At 32.0% G+C, this 18,390-nt stretch overlaps 1 protein-coding gene and 1 long non-coding RNA gene across 2 annotated transcripts in view; one reads left to right on the top strand and one right to left on the bottom strand.

Moving 5' to 3' along the window:
• Nucleotides 1-18,390, bottom strand: part of LOC144848567 (uncharacterized) — a 99,744-nt gene that overhangs the window by 38,214 nt on the left and 43,140 nt on the right. The gene's annotated exons all lie outside the window — the stretch shown is intronic.
• Nucleotides 1-18,390, top strand: part of LOC144848460 (homeodomain-interacting protein kinase 3-like) — a 61,608-nt gene that overhangs the window by 21,320 nt on the left and 21,898 nt on the right. The window contains exons 3-5 of the mRNA XM_078705201.1: nucleotides 2,670-2,793; nucleotides 4,656-4,775; nucleotides 6,402-6,544. Coding sequence (XP_078561327.1) covers nucleotides 2,670-2,793; nucleotides 4,656-4,775; nucleotides 6,402-6,544 — 387 coding nt within the window. The remainder of the gene's footprint in view (nucleotides 1-2,669; nucleotides 2,794-4,655; nucleotides 4,776-6,401; nucleotides 6,545-18,390) is intronic.

Genomic DNA, 18,390 nt, shown 5'->3' on the forward strand with positions numbered 1-18,390 from the left:
AGGGATTCAGTTTAGGTGGTACTTTAAATACAATGTGTACTGTATATTGTTAAACATTTTCGAATATTTAATGAATTGCTTTTTAATAGCATTTTATCAAAGCATAAAAATTCATTAAAAAAAATGTGTATTTATATTAACACACCAAGCCAAGCATTACAATTACTTTCTCACTCTCGTAAAAGGTCCGTCCATTATGGGCTGCCACCAAACGGCACTCATTTGTCAGGGTTTGGCACCAGGGTAACCCTCTAATACAGTACTCTTCACAGTAAGATGAACTGGGTTCTTTTAAGTACACAAGCCAGATGTGTAAACTAGATTCTAACCCTTGTTTCTAGACTTGTTCTACCTCAAGGTTCATGATAACAAAATAATCAGCATTTAACAATACAAAAAAAAAAATTTTAGAATCGTCTTTAAAATTCATGATGCTATTTTCTCAAGTAAAAGTACTTTTGTATGTTTAGAGTACTTTAATCCAACTGTACTTCAAAGTATTCATGTTGAGTATGAAAACAGGAACAACACATACAGTATTATTGAAAAAGAATTCTCTTTGACCCTTTGTGACCTTGTTCTGACCCTGCCTGCGACCCACATGACATTTTTAAATCATTCAGTCTACGAACATGCAAGAATAATTAGCCAATCTGGAGACATGCTCTGTTCGCTTAACGTATGAACGTTTAATGCAAGATTGATCTATCTTAATAAATTCTGTCAGACAGTAAATGAATAATTCATTGATTCGGGGAGTTACTGTACGTTTATTCAAATAAACACGATTTATGTTTTAACAACAAATAATATTAAATTAATTTAGGGATCATGTCAAAATTATTTTCTACTGCAGTTACTGCAGTATTTTGTTTACTTTTTATTAAACCTGTAATAATTATTATAGGCATGCTTTCAATAGTTTGCTTAATGTTATGTTTATCAATGATTGCCTCATAAACTTCTAAATTGTTCAAAAGGAAACAATATTAAAAGCATTTGTATACAATTCTTTATGTTAAACCATTAATAAATACATACACTTTTTGTATTAAAAAGTACTAAATTACAGTATATCAATCCTGAATTAGCCAAATTTGATACTGTATTTGCCAACTATATTTTAATCCCCTGCTGAAATTCAATCTTTCATATTTATGTGGTTAATATTTTAGATACAAAATTTTAAATAAAACTATCATTATTTATTTAATACAATTCTGTTAATATTTCTCTTCACATCCCCCTCCCCATCCATCCAGTCCATCCCTTCTTTTTGAAATATTGTATACATTAAAAATTAAACTTGAGTCTTGATTGTTTTTATTCAACCATTGAATCCATCTAAATATAGATTTGGTATGGTGAGTCATAGTACAGAATCACTTTATGGCAGTTTTCGATACTACTGTATGATAATACAAGAAACTTTAAAAATCATACTTTAGTACAGTTTAGTAAATGTTGATAAAGGAATGAGCAAGATGTTTGATGGTAGCCAGGGCTCAACATTTCCTTTTTTTAATCTACTAAATAATAAAAGCAAACCTAGTTGTGAAAGATTTAATTACTAAAAAACCCAACCAGTAAGTACCATTTATAAGCCTACACATGTACAGTAGACTAAAGCTCTGTCTACATCAAACATTATACAAAAAAATGTGATGTGTCCATATGGACGTGATGATGTCATATCACTAACATATTTGGGCATATCACTACCATATTTGGGCACATCACACTTTTTTTGTCACACTAGTTTGATAGTGTAGACGGAGCTTTATAAAATAGCACAGACCTAAACTAAAATGGCCGCGTAAAATTATCTGCATCTGTGTCTAACAAATACAGTGCAATAGTACTTTACCAATGCATACATATAACAAACTAATTAATTTGAACTATAACAGTGATCAAATAAAACATTTTCATGTTAAAAAGTTGATTTATTTTGTAGCCAAGACTACCAACAAGACATTGTTACAAAAAGGACACATTGTCTACTGTTTGTCTATTTACACAGTGGACTTTTAAACATCTAAATAATTGAATAGTCCACAAGTTATCTTGCACAATAGACCTTCCCTCAATGTATAGATCCAGTTCAAAAGAAATCAATATATTCACGTAAACAGTGTGTCCAGGTAAGCTGGACTGTACTAAACAATCAAGGACTTTACAACTTCAGGAGCGCTACTCTTTGTACCCATTTTACGAGGGTACTATTATCAATAATACAACACATTGAAAATCAGATTGGAAAATTAAGTATTTTTTGGGGGGGGGGGGAATTTAAATCCAACAACATCTTTATTAAGTGGAATTTGTTTTTAAATGATATTGATATAACTTTCAATCACAATAACGTACTATATTAATGGAAGTAATTTGACAAATTTCAAAAGTTATAGTTTCAATGATCTGTTTTTGTGATTGGTCAAATTACCTACGTTGTGTTGTGTATGCGTCCTTTACATCTGGCTGATAGCCAGTATTATTTTTTGTCAATGATAGAACATTTTTTTTTCATGCACAAAAAAATGAAAGAAGTACTGTACAGTATAACACGATGTACTATTGCACACCATGTGACCCACAATCATCCATTCTATCAAATGACAGGAATTTATTTACGTGTTCTATAATAATAATGTTACTTTTTTTTTCAGAGCGCCTGAGATCATTCTAGGTCTGCCCTTCTGCGAGGCAATTGATATGTGGTCGCTCGGTTGTGTCATTGCCGAGTTGTTTCTTGGATGGCCTCTTTATCCAGGAGCATCCGAATATGACCAGGTCAGTTTCCAAACGCATTTTATGTTAATTTCTTGGTTTATAAATTTAAATCGTCTTTTTAAACAGTTTTGTCTATTTTGTGCCTAGCTTACCTGGATAAACCGACAATAGCCCATGCTCTCCAGAGGAAGGGCTTAGATACAAAAAGTTAGAGTTCCCAGGATACTCCTGGACCATAATGGACTAGCCCTCATGTGCCTGCTGTGTTTGTCAGGAGTAAAATCCTTGTACTAAATTCTTGAGATTTTAATTATTTAGAGTACAGTGACAGTATCTACCACCTTAATTTGAGTACATCTTGTGAAAAAACATTTTTTATTAAATACTTATTTTGGATTTTGAAACTTACAGTACCAGCAACGGTCTATGTGACAATAACATGTAATTTGCCCATACCGAATATGGACATGATGATGTCATATCACTACTATATTTGGGCACATCACACTTTTTTGTCAAACTACAGTAGTTTGATAGTGTAGACAGAGCCTAAGTGTTCAATAGGTTAAAGTACTTTTGGGAAGTGCATTAACATGTTTCTGAGTATCAACTTGGCTGATAGAAAATGGCAGCGAAGTCACCTTAAGACACGGGTCAAGATATTGCTAATGAACCATCAAGCAAGTTATGATGCGTGTGTGAACATTTATTTACTGTCGCAGTAAAAATGAAAACTAAACTCAAAACAAAGCAATGTTCACACACGTTCATTTAAAATTAAAACATACAAAACAAAAAAAGTAACAAAACAGAATTTGGAAATATTGTATTGGAAGAGATTATACTTTAGTGTAACGTAAAAGTAATGTAACAAGTGCAGATAACTAAGTAAAAGAGTCGTTATTTTACTGTACTATGTATTGATTATTATCGATCATTATTGATTATTGTATAGATTGAGGCAAAAAAAAGATTAATGAATTGAACAAAGGTGATGACGGGTTGTATTTTTTCTAAGCTGCCTTTTATGTACCTTTAGTGTCTAAATAAACCCATACCATCGAATTTAATGTGTGATCAATCATTAAATAAATTTGAGGGTAGTATTTTCCTTATGTAATACAAAGGCATTGTATAACATTATTTAATTCATTAAATTAATAAATAGTAAAAATAAATTATCAGTTTTGCTTATCATTATCACTTGAGGAAAGTTATGTGTGGTATAAATTAGTATCTTCCAATAATCCAATACTCATTTTGAATTCCAACCTTTAACCTTTTGAAACTTGCTCTATTCTTTAGTATGACAAATTATAAAATGTGGTTAAAGCTCTGTGTATACTATCAAACTAGTTTGACAAAAAAAGTATGATGTGCCCAAATATGGTAGATGCTTGAGTATGGTAGTGATATGACATCATCATGTCCATATATGGGCACATCACATTGTTTTGTCACATAAAGTTTGATAGTGTGAACAGAGCTTAAGACTGTTGCTTTAAATTGTGAAAACATACGTTTTATTTAAGAAATTATAACATTTGATATTGACTTCCTCTTTCTGTGATCCTCGGTGACCACATCAATGTGAAAGATCTCTCACGATAGGTCACATGACAGAATCACATGATTATCCCGTTTTTACTGAAACCATAAATCTCTCCTTTAGCCAAAAGATAAACAGATCAAAATAGAACAAACTGAAAAGTTACATAATTTAAATCTTTTCAAGGAAATATTTTGGCAATAAAAAAAGTCAAATAAACATTTTTTTTTTGCATTCTTTTGAATTTTAGAATGTCACATACCTATTAAATTTATTTCACAAAAACAAATATTAAGAAAATTGTTGCTCAGGCAAATATTTTGACCTTGTTTTAAAAAAAAATGATAAAATGACTTCTATTCTTGCATTTTAGATTCGATACATCTCACAGACGCAAGGTTTACCAGCGGACAGGCTTTTGAGTTCTGCTACGAAAACAACCCGATTCTTCAAACGTGACTGCGACGCTAACTTCCCACTGTGGCGGTTAAAGGTACGTACTGTATGAAGGTACCAGCTTATCAATCAGTATCTGGAATACGATCTTTCTTTGTTAGGTGGATTTAGTTCAAAAAGGTGGTTAAAATGAAAACGGTGTCATTAGGTGAACCTTATTTTAGCACACTTTGTGAATTAATGTGGTCTATGATACTTTGTGATACTTTACTCTTATTACATGAAATCTTTGTATAAATTTAATATATTACTTGACATGTAATAATAGTTTGCAGTAACAATCGCCACCCAAAAGAAGCTAGCCAAAACATACAGTATTTACTGTATTTTAAAAGGTCACGCAAACTACTGTACTGTATATTGGTGAGCTTATGGCTTAATACAGCTTTCAGATGTTGCATTTTAAAATTCATTGTTCAAAGGTTTGAATGGTGAAAAGATATTAAACAAATGCCCCACATATTTATTTTAATATTTGTTAATAGAAAGAGATAATCGTGGTCATCTACTTGTGTGAAATTCAACAGAAAATATTTTCTGTGTTTTTAAGTAATTGTGAATAAAATTGTCTGTTGATTTTTATTATTAATTCTTATAAAATGGTTAAAAAAGTCAATTCCTATCTAATGTGTTTATTATAAAACTACCCAAGTTGGAGTGTTTTACAGTATATTATATTATGCAAAATATTAAATAATTCAAATCGATAAAAATGATGGAATTTTAATTAATTTTAGATAGATGGGTTTGAGGATGTGAGAAATTCTGGATTTGACCCCCTAACTGCTAAAAAAAAACAAATCCGTACAAATTTGTGATAAAGTGATAAAAAAAATGAGTAAGCTAGAGAATCATGATCACTAAATATAGAATGCTTTCCTGTTTAATGAAAAACATCTTAGGACGAATGACAGCTTTGCTGAACAGTTCATAGAAATGAATGCAACTTGAAATAAACAAGTGAATTGGCAATTAAGCGAAGGTGTCCTAATTAGTGCACTGTCCAATCACACGGTCAATGTCCAATCACATGGTCACTTGTTGATCAGAGTGGTTTAAGTGTTTCTTCGTTGAAGTCTTCCATTTGTTTATTTTTCATAGATTTAGCAATAAAGTGCAGTATATTAATTTTGAACATGGATGATAAAGCTATAGAAGTCTATGTGCTGTTAAGAGAAAGAAGATATTATTTATTAAATGACTTGTTTATGTTTAATAAAAAAGACAAACCTAAAAGGTTTCAGATGTTGAAATTATCCCTTTCCTAATTGTATGCAAAAGAATATTGATTAAATTTAAACGTTCTATATATTTTTAAGTGTTGGAATATTTGATTTTTCTGGAAACTCTATCCCAAAGGAGAGACTCTACTGTATTGTATAAAAAAAAGATTATTACAAAAAATAAAATATTGTCTTATTATAATTGAGAGTATATGGAGCCTTTTTGCCCACTATAAAGCTCTGTCTACACTATCAAACTTTATGTGACAAAAAATGTAATGTGCCCATATACGGACATGATGATGTCATATCACTACTACTATATTTAAGCATATCACTACCATATTTGGGCACATCACATTTTTTTTTTCAAACTAGTTTGATAGTGTAGACAAAGGTTAAGACTAAGTTTTATTTTGTGTTGTTTTTTTAAATAACAGAAAGCAGAAGAACATGAGGGAGAAACAGGAATTAAATCGAAAGAAGCGCGTAAATATATCTTCAACTGTTTGGATGATATTGCTCAAGTTAACCTACCACCTGACTTAGAAGGAACAGAACTTTTAGCCGAAAAGGCAGACAGGTATGTGTGTATTTTGAATTCTCAAACATCAAACGAAACAGTTACTGTACATAGTATCTCTGAAACCAGAATTTCTTAAAAGGCCTTGTTCTAGGAGGTCAACCAGTTACCAAAAGCAAGACGAAATTTGGCCTCTTTAAGGTACTGTATACAGCATAGTACAAGATACAAGTCTACTTTATGTTTTTAGTGTTACTTTCCCTGTTTAATTCATTATCAATTATTAATCATAATAATACTTGTGTCTATCTACCAGTCATAGTGTTGGGCAGAAAGGGGCAGAACCCCTCTTCTTCAAAGTCTAAAGCTTGGTTTCCACTAGGGCGCAACCTAAGGACGTAAGCGCAACCCAGTCACGGGCAACAGTTCGGATGATCTATCATGTTGTGATTGGTCAAATTGCTTGCGTTGCGTTGCATTTACAGTCTTGCGTTGTGGGAACCAAGCTTAAATAATTTTAAGGCCTTCCATCCTAACCTAAGCCTAAAGTTCTGTCTACACTATCAAACTTTATGTGAAAAAAAATGTGATGTGCCCATAGACATGACAATGTCATAACTACCATATTTGGGCACATATTTTTGTCAAACTAGTTTGATAGTGTAGACAGAGCTTTATTTCAAAATACCACCTAGTACCTTTGGATACCTGAAACTATTTTATTTGTTCTCCAACACCCTCAATTTTGTTTACACCCTTTTCCCTACTGGACATATCTCTAGGCTTCAGTCTCCTTATTGTTCTTCTGTGATTTTAAAAGTATATACTATGTTGCTTGGCTATAAACAAAGTTATGGATGGATGGAGTTATTTCTGTTTTCATTATATAGATATCTGAACTTGCGTATTAACTGTACTATTTGGTAATTGTACAAAACAAAATTGCACTTTACGTGGATTAGGAAAATATGTGATAAAGTTGTATCAAACAGTATTTATTTGTTGATCACACTATAATAATTCTGATTCGTAGCTGAACTTGAATGAATGCAATATAAAAAACGAGCAGTCTCTATCTAAGTGAACTTGGTTTGTGTAGTATTTGACAAAACCATTTTTTCTAGGGTACTGTATATTTAGATTACAAGAACGATGTATGTAATTTCATGCCTGAATACACATATTTCGTGGCTCAAAACACAAGATACTTTATGGGTTTTAAATATTAAAAACGTTATTAATTTTTGTAGATTTTGTTGATAATCCCCATTTCTGTCTGTTTTGTCAAGTTCATGCTACTGTACTTATCGCCAAATAATTCTTGTTAATACAGTAGAGTATGTGTCTTTGGGCATTGTAACAAATTTGTAGGCCTAATGTTTGACATATTTACAATAAGAATTAGTCAAACATTCATCATTAAAGTGTAGCTATGTAATTAGATGAGGGAAGATTAGTATCTCCTTCGATATGCTAAATTTGCAAGTTAGAACTATAAAGTATAAAATATTCACAAAAGCAGAGAAGCAATTTTTCTAGATAGATTTTAGTACTAACTTGTGAACTGTTAAAGATGTATTGTCACCCAAAAACATGAAAAATGAAGATTAATTAAATCAGACTTTGATAAAGTTAATCCCTTCCGTAAAAAAAAAAGACTACAAAAATTAATGTTTTCTGATATAAAATGACAAAAGAAATTGTCAAATTCAACAAAAAAACAATTGGCTGGCAGCCAATTTGCCATTTTTTACTGTAATTTACAGTTTTTTCAGGTAAATTATTTTTTTTTTTCAATTCAATTTTTGTTAAAGTAGATACTGTAACTATTATGTGACATTAAAATGGCATATTCAAAAAAAATTTAACAAGTTATTTTTTTCTTTAAATGGTTATTGTGTATTCCTCCAGATTTTCACCCAAAAAAATTGTTTACGTATTTGAACTTCTGTTTTTAAAGGAAACGTTGTTGCTTCAATCAGCTTAAGGTTATCGTGTGGTGAGAATCTTCTTATCACCCTGTAATTTAGATCGTGCAAAGACTTAATCACTTAAGTTTCCACGACACAAATACTTAGAATAGGAAGGTACTAATAAACAAGATTTTCACAAAGATGTTACATTGGATGGAACTTTCAGTAATATAGATACACTGTATAATTGGCATAATTTGTGTATTGAAAAATGGCACCACTTTCTAGGTACTGATATCTTCCATGGCTCAGTATCATAGGCAAGTTTATGTGATACAGTGTCACATGTGTATCACATGTACAGTATCAATGTATTATGGAAGAGTAGAGTTGGGCCTATGATGCAGTGTGGGATACACATGTAACGCTGTATCGTAGAATTTGTCTGATACTGGACATAGTGTTGATTGGAGAATGGGCTCAGAATGTTATTTATCTCATAAAATGTTTTTAAAGGATTTGTCTATTAATGTGGATTTGTGAGATTTCACCGTTGTCGCTCTTTGCTTTAGAATCCCTGGTGAGCTCTGGTTTCCTGGTAACATGTTTTCATATGTAACTTTATAGATGCTTAGCCTTGGGAATTTTAGATAGAATCTATTTCGCTGGTGAATACATTAGTTAGGGATTGTAAACCTAATTCCTACTACCTGAATCGGTCTGAAAAAAACACAATAAGGCGTTTTATTTTGATATCAAAAGTTTTAATTCACAGTCAAAATTTAGCTCTATCTGCACAAACGAGTTTGACAAAAACAGTCTGATGTGCCCAAATATTGTAGTGATATGACATCATCATGTCCATATATTATGGGCACATCACATTTTTTTGTCATATAAACTTTAATAGTGTAGACAGAGCTTTACTCCTTTGAACTAAAATATAATGAAAGCTCAAAACTCATCTAAGGCTACGTTCAAACTGTGCCCAGATTCGGTGGGCAAATAAAAAATCGTTTAAAAAAAAAGATGTAGTGTTTAAGAATATAACTTTTAAAACAAATGCATTTCGGAATCCATACAAAATGTACTGTGTGGTCAAGAAACGTAACATAGCCCTAAGTTTAATGATGATGAACACAGTGAAGGAAACTTACAGTACAAAAATCATAAAATGAATTGTAGTAAGAAATTTAGTTTCTGCAGTAACTGCAGTGGAATACTTTTAACATGATAGATCCCTTTAGATATTTAACAGGGGTCTCCGTTAGGTTTTTTTTTTAACTAGATAGAGGACCAGTAAAATTTCATTTTTACTGGTCCTCCACTCCTTTTACTGGTCACAGAATATGGGCCTATAATAGGGAGGCCTACAATTAAACAAAATACTGTTTGTACCTGAACATAAACTTTAAAAAACTAAAATTTAGGTACAGAAAATCGCTCTTGTTTTCATCAACAGTCCAGGTGTGACATATTTTGTAAAGAAATCGTGACGAGGTTTTACTGACATTTTAACTGACCGAGCGGACTTGTTATTTGACTATTTAATTGACCATTGGCCGGCGGACCAGTCTTAATTAATGCTGGTTAATTGTCTAGTTTAGTTTAAGTACAGCCCAACCCTTTATAATAGATTAATTGAAAAGAAGCATGTGTATTTAAAAACCGAAAGACAGTCTCACTTCCTCTAGATGAATCAAAGAGAGGAAGTTGGAGCCAAGTTCACGGCAGAACGAGAAAAAGTGCACCATTAGTAATAAATTTATTTAAAAGATAAAAATAACCAATGGATGACCCACTCAGATTAAAAAATGCAAAACTTTTATTTTTGTATTAAATTGAGGGATTTCGAAGCAAATGCAAATGTTATTTGTCATTTACTACTGCGAGTACCAGGACTAAAACTTAATACACGATGATCCAAACATGTTGATCGTCAAATTTTTACACCCTATTAAAAAAACAATTTGAATATTTTCCTAATTTATTCTTTTTCTGTAACAAAAATACTATCATTCATAGTTTTTAAAGAAATATTTTCACTCGGTTCTTTAAATTATTGATTGAAGTTTGTACGTTTTTATGAAAATATTGAGTGGAAAATCAAAGGTTGGGCTATACCTGTATTTATGATTTAAGGTAATAGACAGAACCTGTCTAATCTAGGTGCAGACAAATCCTGGATCCGGTCCATTTACCATCCAACCACTCCTCACAAGATAAGCCTGGCCAGAATTGCCCTATAGTTTATTCTGTGTTAAATGATTTAAAAGAGAAGATCAGTAAAAGTTGTTTAATTCAAATTTTATACTATAGAACGATTATAATTAAATTATTTTATTAAATTTCTGTATTGTTACTGTACATGGATTTTAATTAGATAGATAGAATCTTCCGTTTTTATGTACCTGAACAAAATGAAACATTGGTACAATATTATTATAGGAACCATCTGGCCTTTAAGCGTGGTTCTCACTAGAATGCAATGCAACGATGTATTGACGTAAAGTGCTGTATTGCGTAATCACAAGTGGGAACTGACGACGCAATAGTGCTGCAAACATCACAGGTTTGATTTCACGCATGTGGGGGCAAACACAAATATTGGCATTTTCTTACTTTATGTAGGTTGCGTTATGTTGCGTCTCTAGTGGGAACCAAGCTTTAGAGTTTCTGTAGACCTCCAACATAGTATGACCATGTGTTCACACACAGATATGAGTCACTTATCAAGGTCAATTTTTTGTTCACACATGAAACTTCAAACCTAGATAAATCGAAAAATTAATTAGTTTTTAATCAGAATGAGGTCAATTTGATAACTAGGTCATGAGACCTTGTAATGAAACCTTAATAAGAGATAAAATATCTTTCATTATCTATAAATACGAACTGTTCATGGATTGAATATTTGATTTGATGTAGTTTAGGTTTACTCATTTATTAACAGTCTATAATGATGAAGCTGAATGTTTTGATCAATCTCTAAAGCTCTGTCTACACTATCAAACTAATTTGACCAAAAAAAAAAAAATTGAAGTTTCTTCAAAGTCTTCAAGCACTGTACCATAATTCTCATAGAATTGTGTAATAACTTACTATAATTACCATAGGGAAAGAAGAGTTTTTGTTTACACTATCAAACTAGTTTGACAAAAAAGTGTAATGTGCCCAAATATGGTAGTGATATGCTCAAATATGGTAGTGATATGACATCATCATGTCCATATACAGTATGGGCACATCACATTTTTTTGTCACATAAAGTTTGATAGTGTAGACATACAGTAGCTTAACTAGCCGCATTCTGCAACAAACACCTTTGGAACTTTTGTAATTTGGTTGTGTCTATGAATATTCAGTTTAATGCTTGTTTGAGATCATTAAAAACATTTTTTAAATCATTAAAGAAATACAAAAAGAATTGTTGATATCTGTCACAATTATTAGCTTTTTAACAATTTATTTAACATTAAAAGGATCTTTTGAGTGAAGGCGTGTTGTGCAGCGTGCTGGCCGTTGGATTTCTGATCGTGAGATTGTGGTTCGAATCCAATACTCGCCGCATTGCTTGTATCCTTTTTAGGCAAGACACTTTAACTTTAATACTATACAATTGCCTCTCTCCACCCAGGTGTATAAATGGGAACATAGTTAGGTCAAGACACAAGTTTGCGCTGATTACTAGCTACATTTATGAGAGTATGTTTCCATGCATGTTTGATTTAAAAAAATGCCCGGGGTAATAATGTGCAGCACATCGAGAGCTTGCTTATGACATAAGAATGTACTATTATATTATTATTTTAAATTGTTAGCACTTTTAAATACGAGTAACTGTAGTGTAAGTTCGGGTATTTCCTAGACTAAGTACATACAGTAAAGTAACTAACTGTAAACAGTGTGTTACTAAAAACATTACAACATTACTGTATAGCATTTTGCATTTTCAAATTCAGATTATCTGAGAATGATGTTAGGGATTTCGAAAAACTGCTTGTTTTTTGACGCAAATATTGGCAAGTTACTTCCACAAGCTTGATAGCTGTTTGCTAATGAATTTCTCACCTCAGTGACGAAAATTGAATATTAAATTTATCAGCTAAGCAGTTCGTGGAATACAGTGACCTGTGCGAACCGTGTTTGTCAGTGAATCCAACTGTGTACAAATTTAATGTTGATGAATATTATTGAGTTTGTTAGACTCCTTAACTTCTCATTAAATGGTGGATGAACTTCTTGATTAATTAACTCCCTAGCTGTTTGTGATTTAATAAGTTGTTATCCTACAGTCATGGCAACTTTCTAAATAGAACAAAATATTTTGTACTGTATATTATAGGGTAGATATGGAAAAAGTATTGGGAGTTGTGGAGGGAGGCTGAGATTGAATAGTTTTAGTAAATTGAAAGTGTCACCAATTGTGCTGCCAAATTGAAAGTTTTCCACACCGTGGCAAATAGCTAAAAATGGAAATATGTAATTTAAATACTATACTACTGTATTGAAATTTGTACGCAAATTAATTATGTGAAGTAATTTCACGTAATGTGAGAGAATTCACTCCATAATTTTTGTGAGTATTTCAAATAAACTCAAATTAATATAGTTGTGTTTAATCAAATAATTGAATTTAAAAATCATACAAACTACAGTACAGTATGTATCAACATTATTAACACGATCGTCTTCAGTAAATCAAAAGGGATTTTTTAAATGGAAAAGTTTAAACAGTTTTATTGTTTTTTGTATTAACGCTGGGAGACGACATGTTTTTGTAATATCAGAAATGATGATGAGATTTCTCGTAAAGTGATTGAGAGTCGTCCTAGTTCTAAGACAACCATCGACGTCTTCTTCTTCAGAAAAACTATTTACTAAATTAAAAATCGGTAATGAATATTTAAAATTCTTTTCAGTAGAAATTGATTAACAGCACAGTTCATCTTATCACTTTCTATTTTTTTTTATGTGATTTGAAATGTGAATACAATAATTGCAGTTAAACGAATAATTTTTAAACATCAGTTTTACGAAGCATGAAAGCTATAATTTCTCATGAACCAATAGAGAAGGGGTTTTTAACAGTTTTCTAATGTGGGCAGATTGTAATTAATAAATCGGGATGCGAGCCAGATAGAGCATAGCGTCGTGAGTGGGATCCAAGAGCGTCCCCATAAAGTTTTACTCACTTTTTATGGCTTACATTTTTGTTCAAATTGTATTGTAGCTCTTTGCGTGGCCTTTTGAGCTTTTTAAACAAAATCGCTGTGTCTCCAGCTAGGCCAGGCAACATTCTCCTTTATTTGCTACTCCTACTCCTACTGCTGTATTTGCCAGACTTACAAAATCATATTGCTCTTGGAAATAGAAACAACAAACTGAAACCAATTTTGTTGATACAGTTTTTCCAAAAGCCTTACTCACCCGAATGTTTTATTGTTATAACATGGCCACCTGAAAACGTAAAGACTATAAACCAAAATAATACGGTTCATAAATACAGTCTCGCGCAATTATCGACCAATTAGCAGCGTTTAAAATTGAAAACTGAAGGCCATCGGAAGAATAACAATGCAACAGTCATCATAGCATGTTGTATGTTTTCTATATCACTGATGAACTTTAACATTTGGCTGATTGGTCACTTTGATTAGATTTCTTAATGAGAGCCTGGCGACCTTTCAACGTATCAGTAGACATCTTCACTGTTAATTTAAAGCACACACATTTGTGAAAATGTTATAACCTTTAAGTAAATAAAATGAGCATAACAACAATGAAGGTTTTGTGCTGACTTAGTACTTGTTTTTTCAATTCAATTCATTTATTTTCCAGAAGACATATAAAACATATAATACAATATTATAAAATACAAACACAAGAAAACTAACACCAGTCTGGCGGATTGTAGAAAAGTGACAAGTCACTATGCGAGTACTCTCCTTCTGGTGCAGACAAAAACAAGTTTGTTTGTTTTTAAAATGTTATAGTATGTTCAGACTCGTAGTGTTACTGTTTCTTACCCAACACAAGGTGTAGTTTCGTACATAACATAATCATGTTCAGACTCGTAGTGTTAATATTTCTTATCTAGCACAAGGTGTAGTTTTCTTACATAATCATGTTCAGACTCGTAGTGTTAATATTTCTTATCTAGCACAAGGTGTAGTTTTCTTACATAATCATGTTCAGACGCATAGTGTTAATATTTCTTATCTAGCACAAGGTGTAGTTTTCTTACATAATCATGTTCAGACGCATAGTGTTAATATTTCTTATCTAGCACAAGGTGTAGTTTTCTTACATAATCATGTTCAGACGCATAGTGTCAATATTTCTTACCTATTTAACACAAGGTGTAGTTTCGTACTAACATAATCATGTTCAGACTCGTAATGTTAATATTTCTCATCTAGCACAAGGTGTAGTTTTCTTACATAATCATGTTCAGACGCATAGTGTTAATATTTCTTACCTATTTAACACATGGTGTAGTTTCGTACATAACATAATCGTGTTCAGACTCGTAGTGTTAATATTTCTTGCCCAACACAAGGTGTAATTTCTTACATAACACAAGGTATATGATAATCTTTGGCATTTTTTAGGAAAAGCTGACCTACTGTATAATTCAGGAGACCGTTATACTGTAGGTACGCATGATTTAAGAGAGCCTACATTCAGGCCTAAACACAAAATATAGCTGAAACTAAAATAAAAAAATAAAAGTATCTTGCGTTTCTGCCTTCACGAAGAATAAATTATATTGTGATTTATAGTTTTTAATTTAAAATATTTGTTTCAAATCTCTAAAGTATCAAATTGTACTGAACTTTATCAGACCTTGTCATTGTTTCTGTAACTCTTTTGTCCGTCGTTGTGCAATGAGTTATTGTATAAATATGTTTATTGATTTGGACGGATTGTAACAATGAGAGTTGGAGACATATTGTGCTAATCCAGCATGCCATAGGACTTTCACTGTTGGCTCATAAGGCTAACGGAGGTTCAAGGCTAGCCACGGTAGACGCCCCTAGACCAGTATAGAGTAGACTCAGCTGGGTCATCAGTGCAGCCTAGCTGGCTGCTTAGGCATGACCTCATAATGTGTTGGATGTAATCATTTTTTTAGCCTTTGTTGGTCATAGTCTAAGAAACATTAGAATTATCCTACTGCAGTAATACATTTTGTGTAATTGTTTTTACATATTAATACAATTATTTCGCAAGCTTTTTGAGGTAATCCTGATTCATACACATTGTTTATTGCAGTAACTGCTTTATAAACTTCTAAATTTCAACAAACTAAAATGATACTGTACGTTACTGCAGTAAAAAATATAGTTACTGCAGTAACTGCAGTATAATTATTTTGACCTGATCCGTAATATCTGTCTTCTTGCATCTCAAACAATCATGTCCTATAAATACTCAAAAGCTTTTATAGCAAGTCTTGAGGTTTGAAAAACAGATTTACTGTACTTCACATGTAGATAGGTATTGCGCAATACAGACTTCTGTCCATTAAACAGAGAGCGTCATTCTTATCCAGGGCTGCTTTGCAAAAGCCTTTGTAATTCATTTATGGACGTAGACCGGTAGATAACGACTGATTGAGCCAGGAATATTGAATCTTAACATATCTTTTCTTTGCATGTAATTAAATTTTGTTTAACCATCGTCTGATACTAGAAATATAATATGCTGTAACTGATCAAATTCACATATTTTAATTTTTATTTATTGTTTGTTTGTTTGTCTGTTTATTTTTGTTTTCTCCATGTATAATTCTAAAGTAATAATAGAGGAAAATTTAAATAAATATGATAAACTAAAAATAATTTGTATAAAACAAATACAAATAATACATTTGTTTTTACATTTTTTTATAGATAACCCTGGATGGACTGCTTTTATATTTTTAAATTTAAATAATTTGTACAAAACAAATGCGCCGCATATTAATTACAAAAAAAAAACCAACTTATATTTTGTTCTTTAACGCCTTCTAGGTTTTTTTTATTAGTTATATCTTGTATAAAAATTATGCATATTAATTGTATAAAACTGCTTATATTTTCTGCTTGATGGAATTTAATTCTTCGTTACTGTTATTAAACCAGAAATTTATCCTGACTTCGCTAATAACATTTGCATATTTTGTTCGTTTTATGCCAGTAAAGACAGACATGTTTAATTGCGTAAAACTGCACTTTTTGCCAGACAGAAATTTAACCTGTACTAATCCTGTTCTATTATTATGGTCTATAAGGTTTCATGTAACTAACTGTAGGTTATATTTAGTATGTTTAATGTATCATAATGTTATCATAATGTTATCAACGTTAATCATCACGCCGTTAATTTACTGACCTCGTCTACGATGAATGTGCTAGAAATATTAAACCTCTCGGTTATGCAAATACAGCTATTAATGTCATTTTGTGTGCGTCACAATGACATGACCAGAAATACAACTATGCACATTCACTTTAGTTGTTCTCTTTCTGCGTTAAATACAGTAAATCTCGCGATATAGCTTATTCTGCGTTCAAATACAAAAATATGGGTTAAACGTCAGATATATCATTGTTCTAAATCCGGTAGGAGGAATATGCATTTCTGTCACTTGTCTTGCATTACATTCTAAAACCCACCAGACTTTAATAGTTACATCGGATGTACAATGTTATAAAAGCTATCAGAGGTACTGGTCTGTCAAACCTATTGAAGGTATCCAAGTTAACAACACAGAGTTGCACAAGCACAATGTTGGTTGTGGCTCAGATATGATTCGGATCAGCTTAACTCCTGATCTATGCATGATTAACTCTTGTGCGTGTGAACACTGCTGATGTTGTACTTTCACAATTTTATTTCATGTGTTTTGTAAACTATTGATAATTTGCAGTTTGTGAAAACTGCAGGGACTCCCTTCAATATATATCTTTTTGAGTTGTATAAAATTATAAAAGAATACCAAAATATATTATTTTTTAATTTTAAAAAACAGTAAAATAATCACCATGGATGGTACTGTATTTACTGTACAGTCCAAATGTATTTGTCTACCTTGAATTGAGAGTATCATTTTATAACATTACTGCCTATCTGCTAGGCAGATAAATCTATTCCAAAACAACATGCAAGGCTGCCAGGACCGCTAACATCCTGTTTACTAGTAACTGATAATTGTAAATCCAGGGGCATTTAAGAGGGCTTGAATGAATCAAGCCTAAAAAATAACCACGGTTTGACAAACTTGTATTCTCAATGTGGATAGCATTTCAAGGCTGTTTTAATGAAAGTCCCAAAGTTTTAAACCCTGATGGATTCCCTAGGCAGGAGCATACTGGGGGGTTCACAGAGAAGAGGTTTCCAGGCAGGCTAGGGGTTTCTGGGCCTCTAGTAGTACTCTAGTAAAGTACTTGTCTGAAACACTTAAGCATTTCAAGGCTGTCTTTTGAATGAAAGTCCCAAAGTTTTAAACCCAGATGGATTCCCTAGGCAGGGGGTTTATTGAGAATAGATTTCCAGCCAGGCTAGGGGTTTCTGGGCCTCTAGTAGTACTACAGTAGTACCGACTGTAGTAGTAAAGTACTTGTCTGTAGCACTTGAGCAATTCAAGTGCTGATAGATATTTAAATTATGAATCATTACAGCAAGATTAAGCAACTCACTCTGTATCAGTAATAATATGTACAATGTATAAGTAAATCACTGTTAAGGTCATGCATTGTAAATATAAGGTCCTGCATGTAAATATAAGGTCCTAATGCAAATATAAGGTCCTACATGTAAATATAAGGTCCTGCATATTTAAATATAAGGTCCTGCATGTAAATATAAGGTCCTAATGCAAATATAAGGTCCTACATATGTAAATATAAGGTCCTGCATACTGTATGTAAATATAAGGTCCTGCATGTAAATATAAGGTTCTAATGCAAATATAAGGTCCTACATATGTAAATATAAGGTCCTGCA

This window comes from Antedon bifida, chromosome 7 (genome assembly GCF_963402885.1).
Source record: "Antedon bifida chromosome 7, ecAntBifi1.1, whole genome shotgun sequence".
Lineage (NCBI taxonomy): Eukaryota > Metazoa > Echinodermata > Crinoidea > Comatulida > Antedonidae > Antedon > Antedon bifida.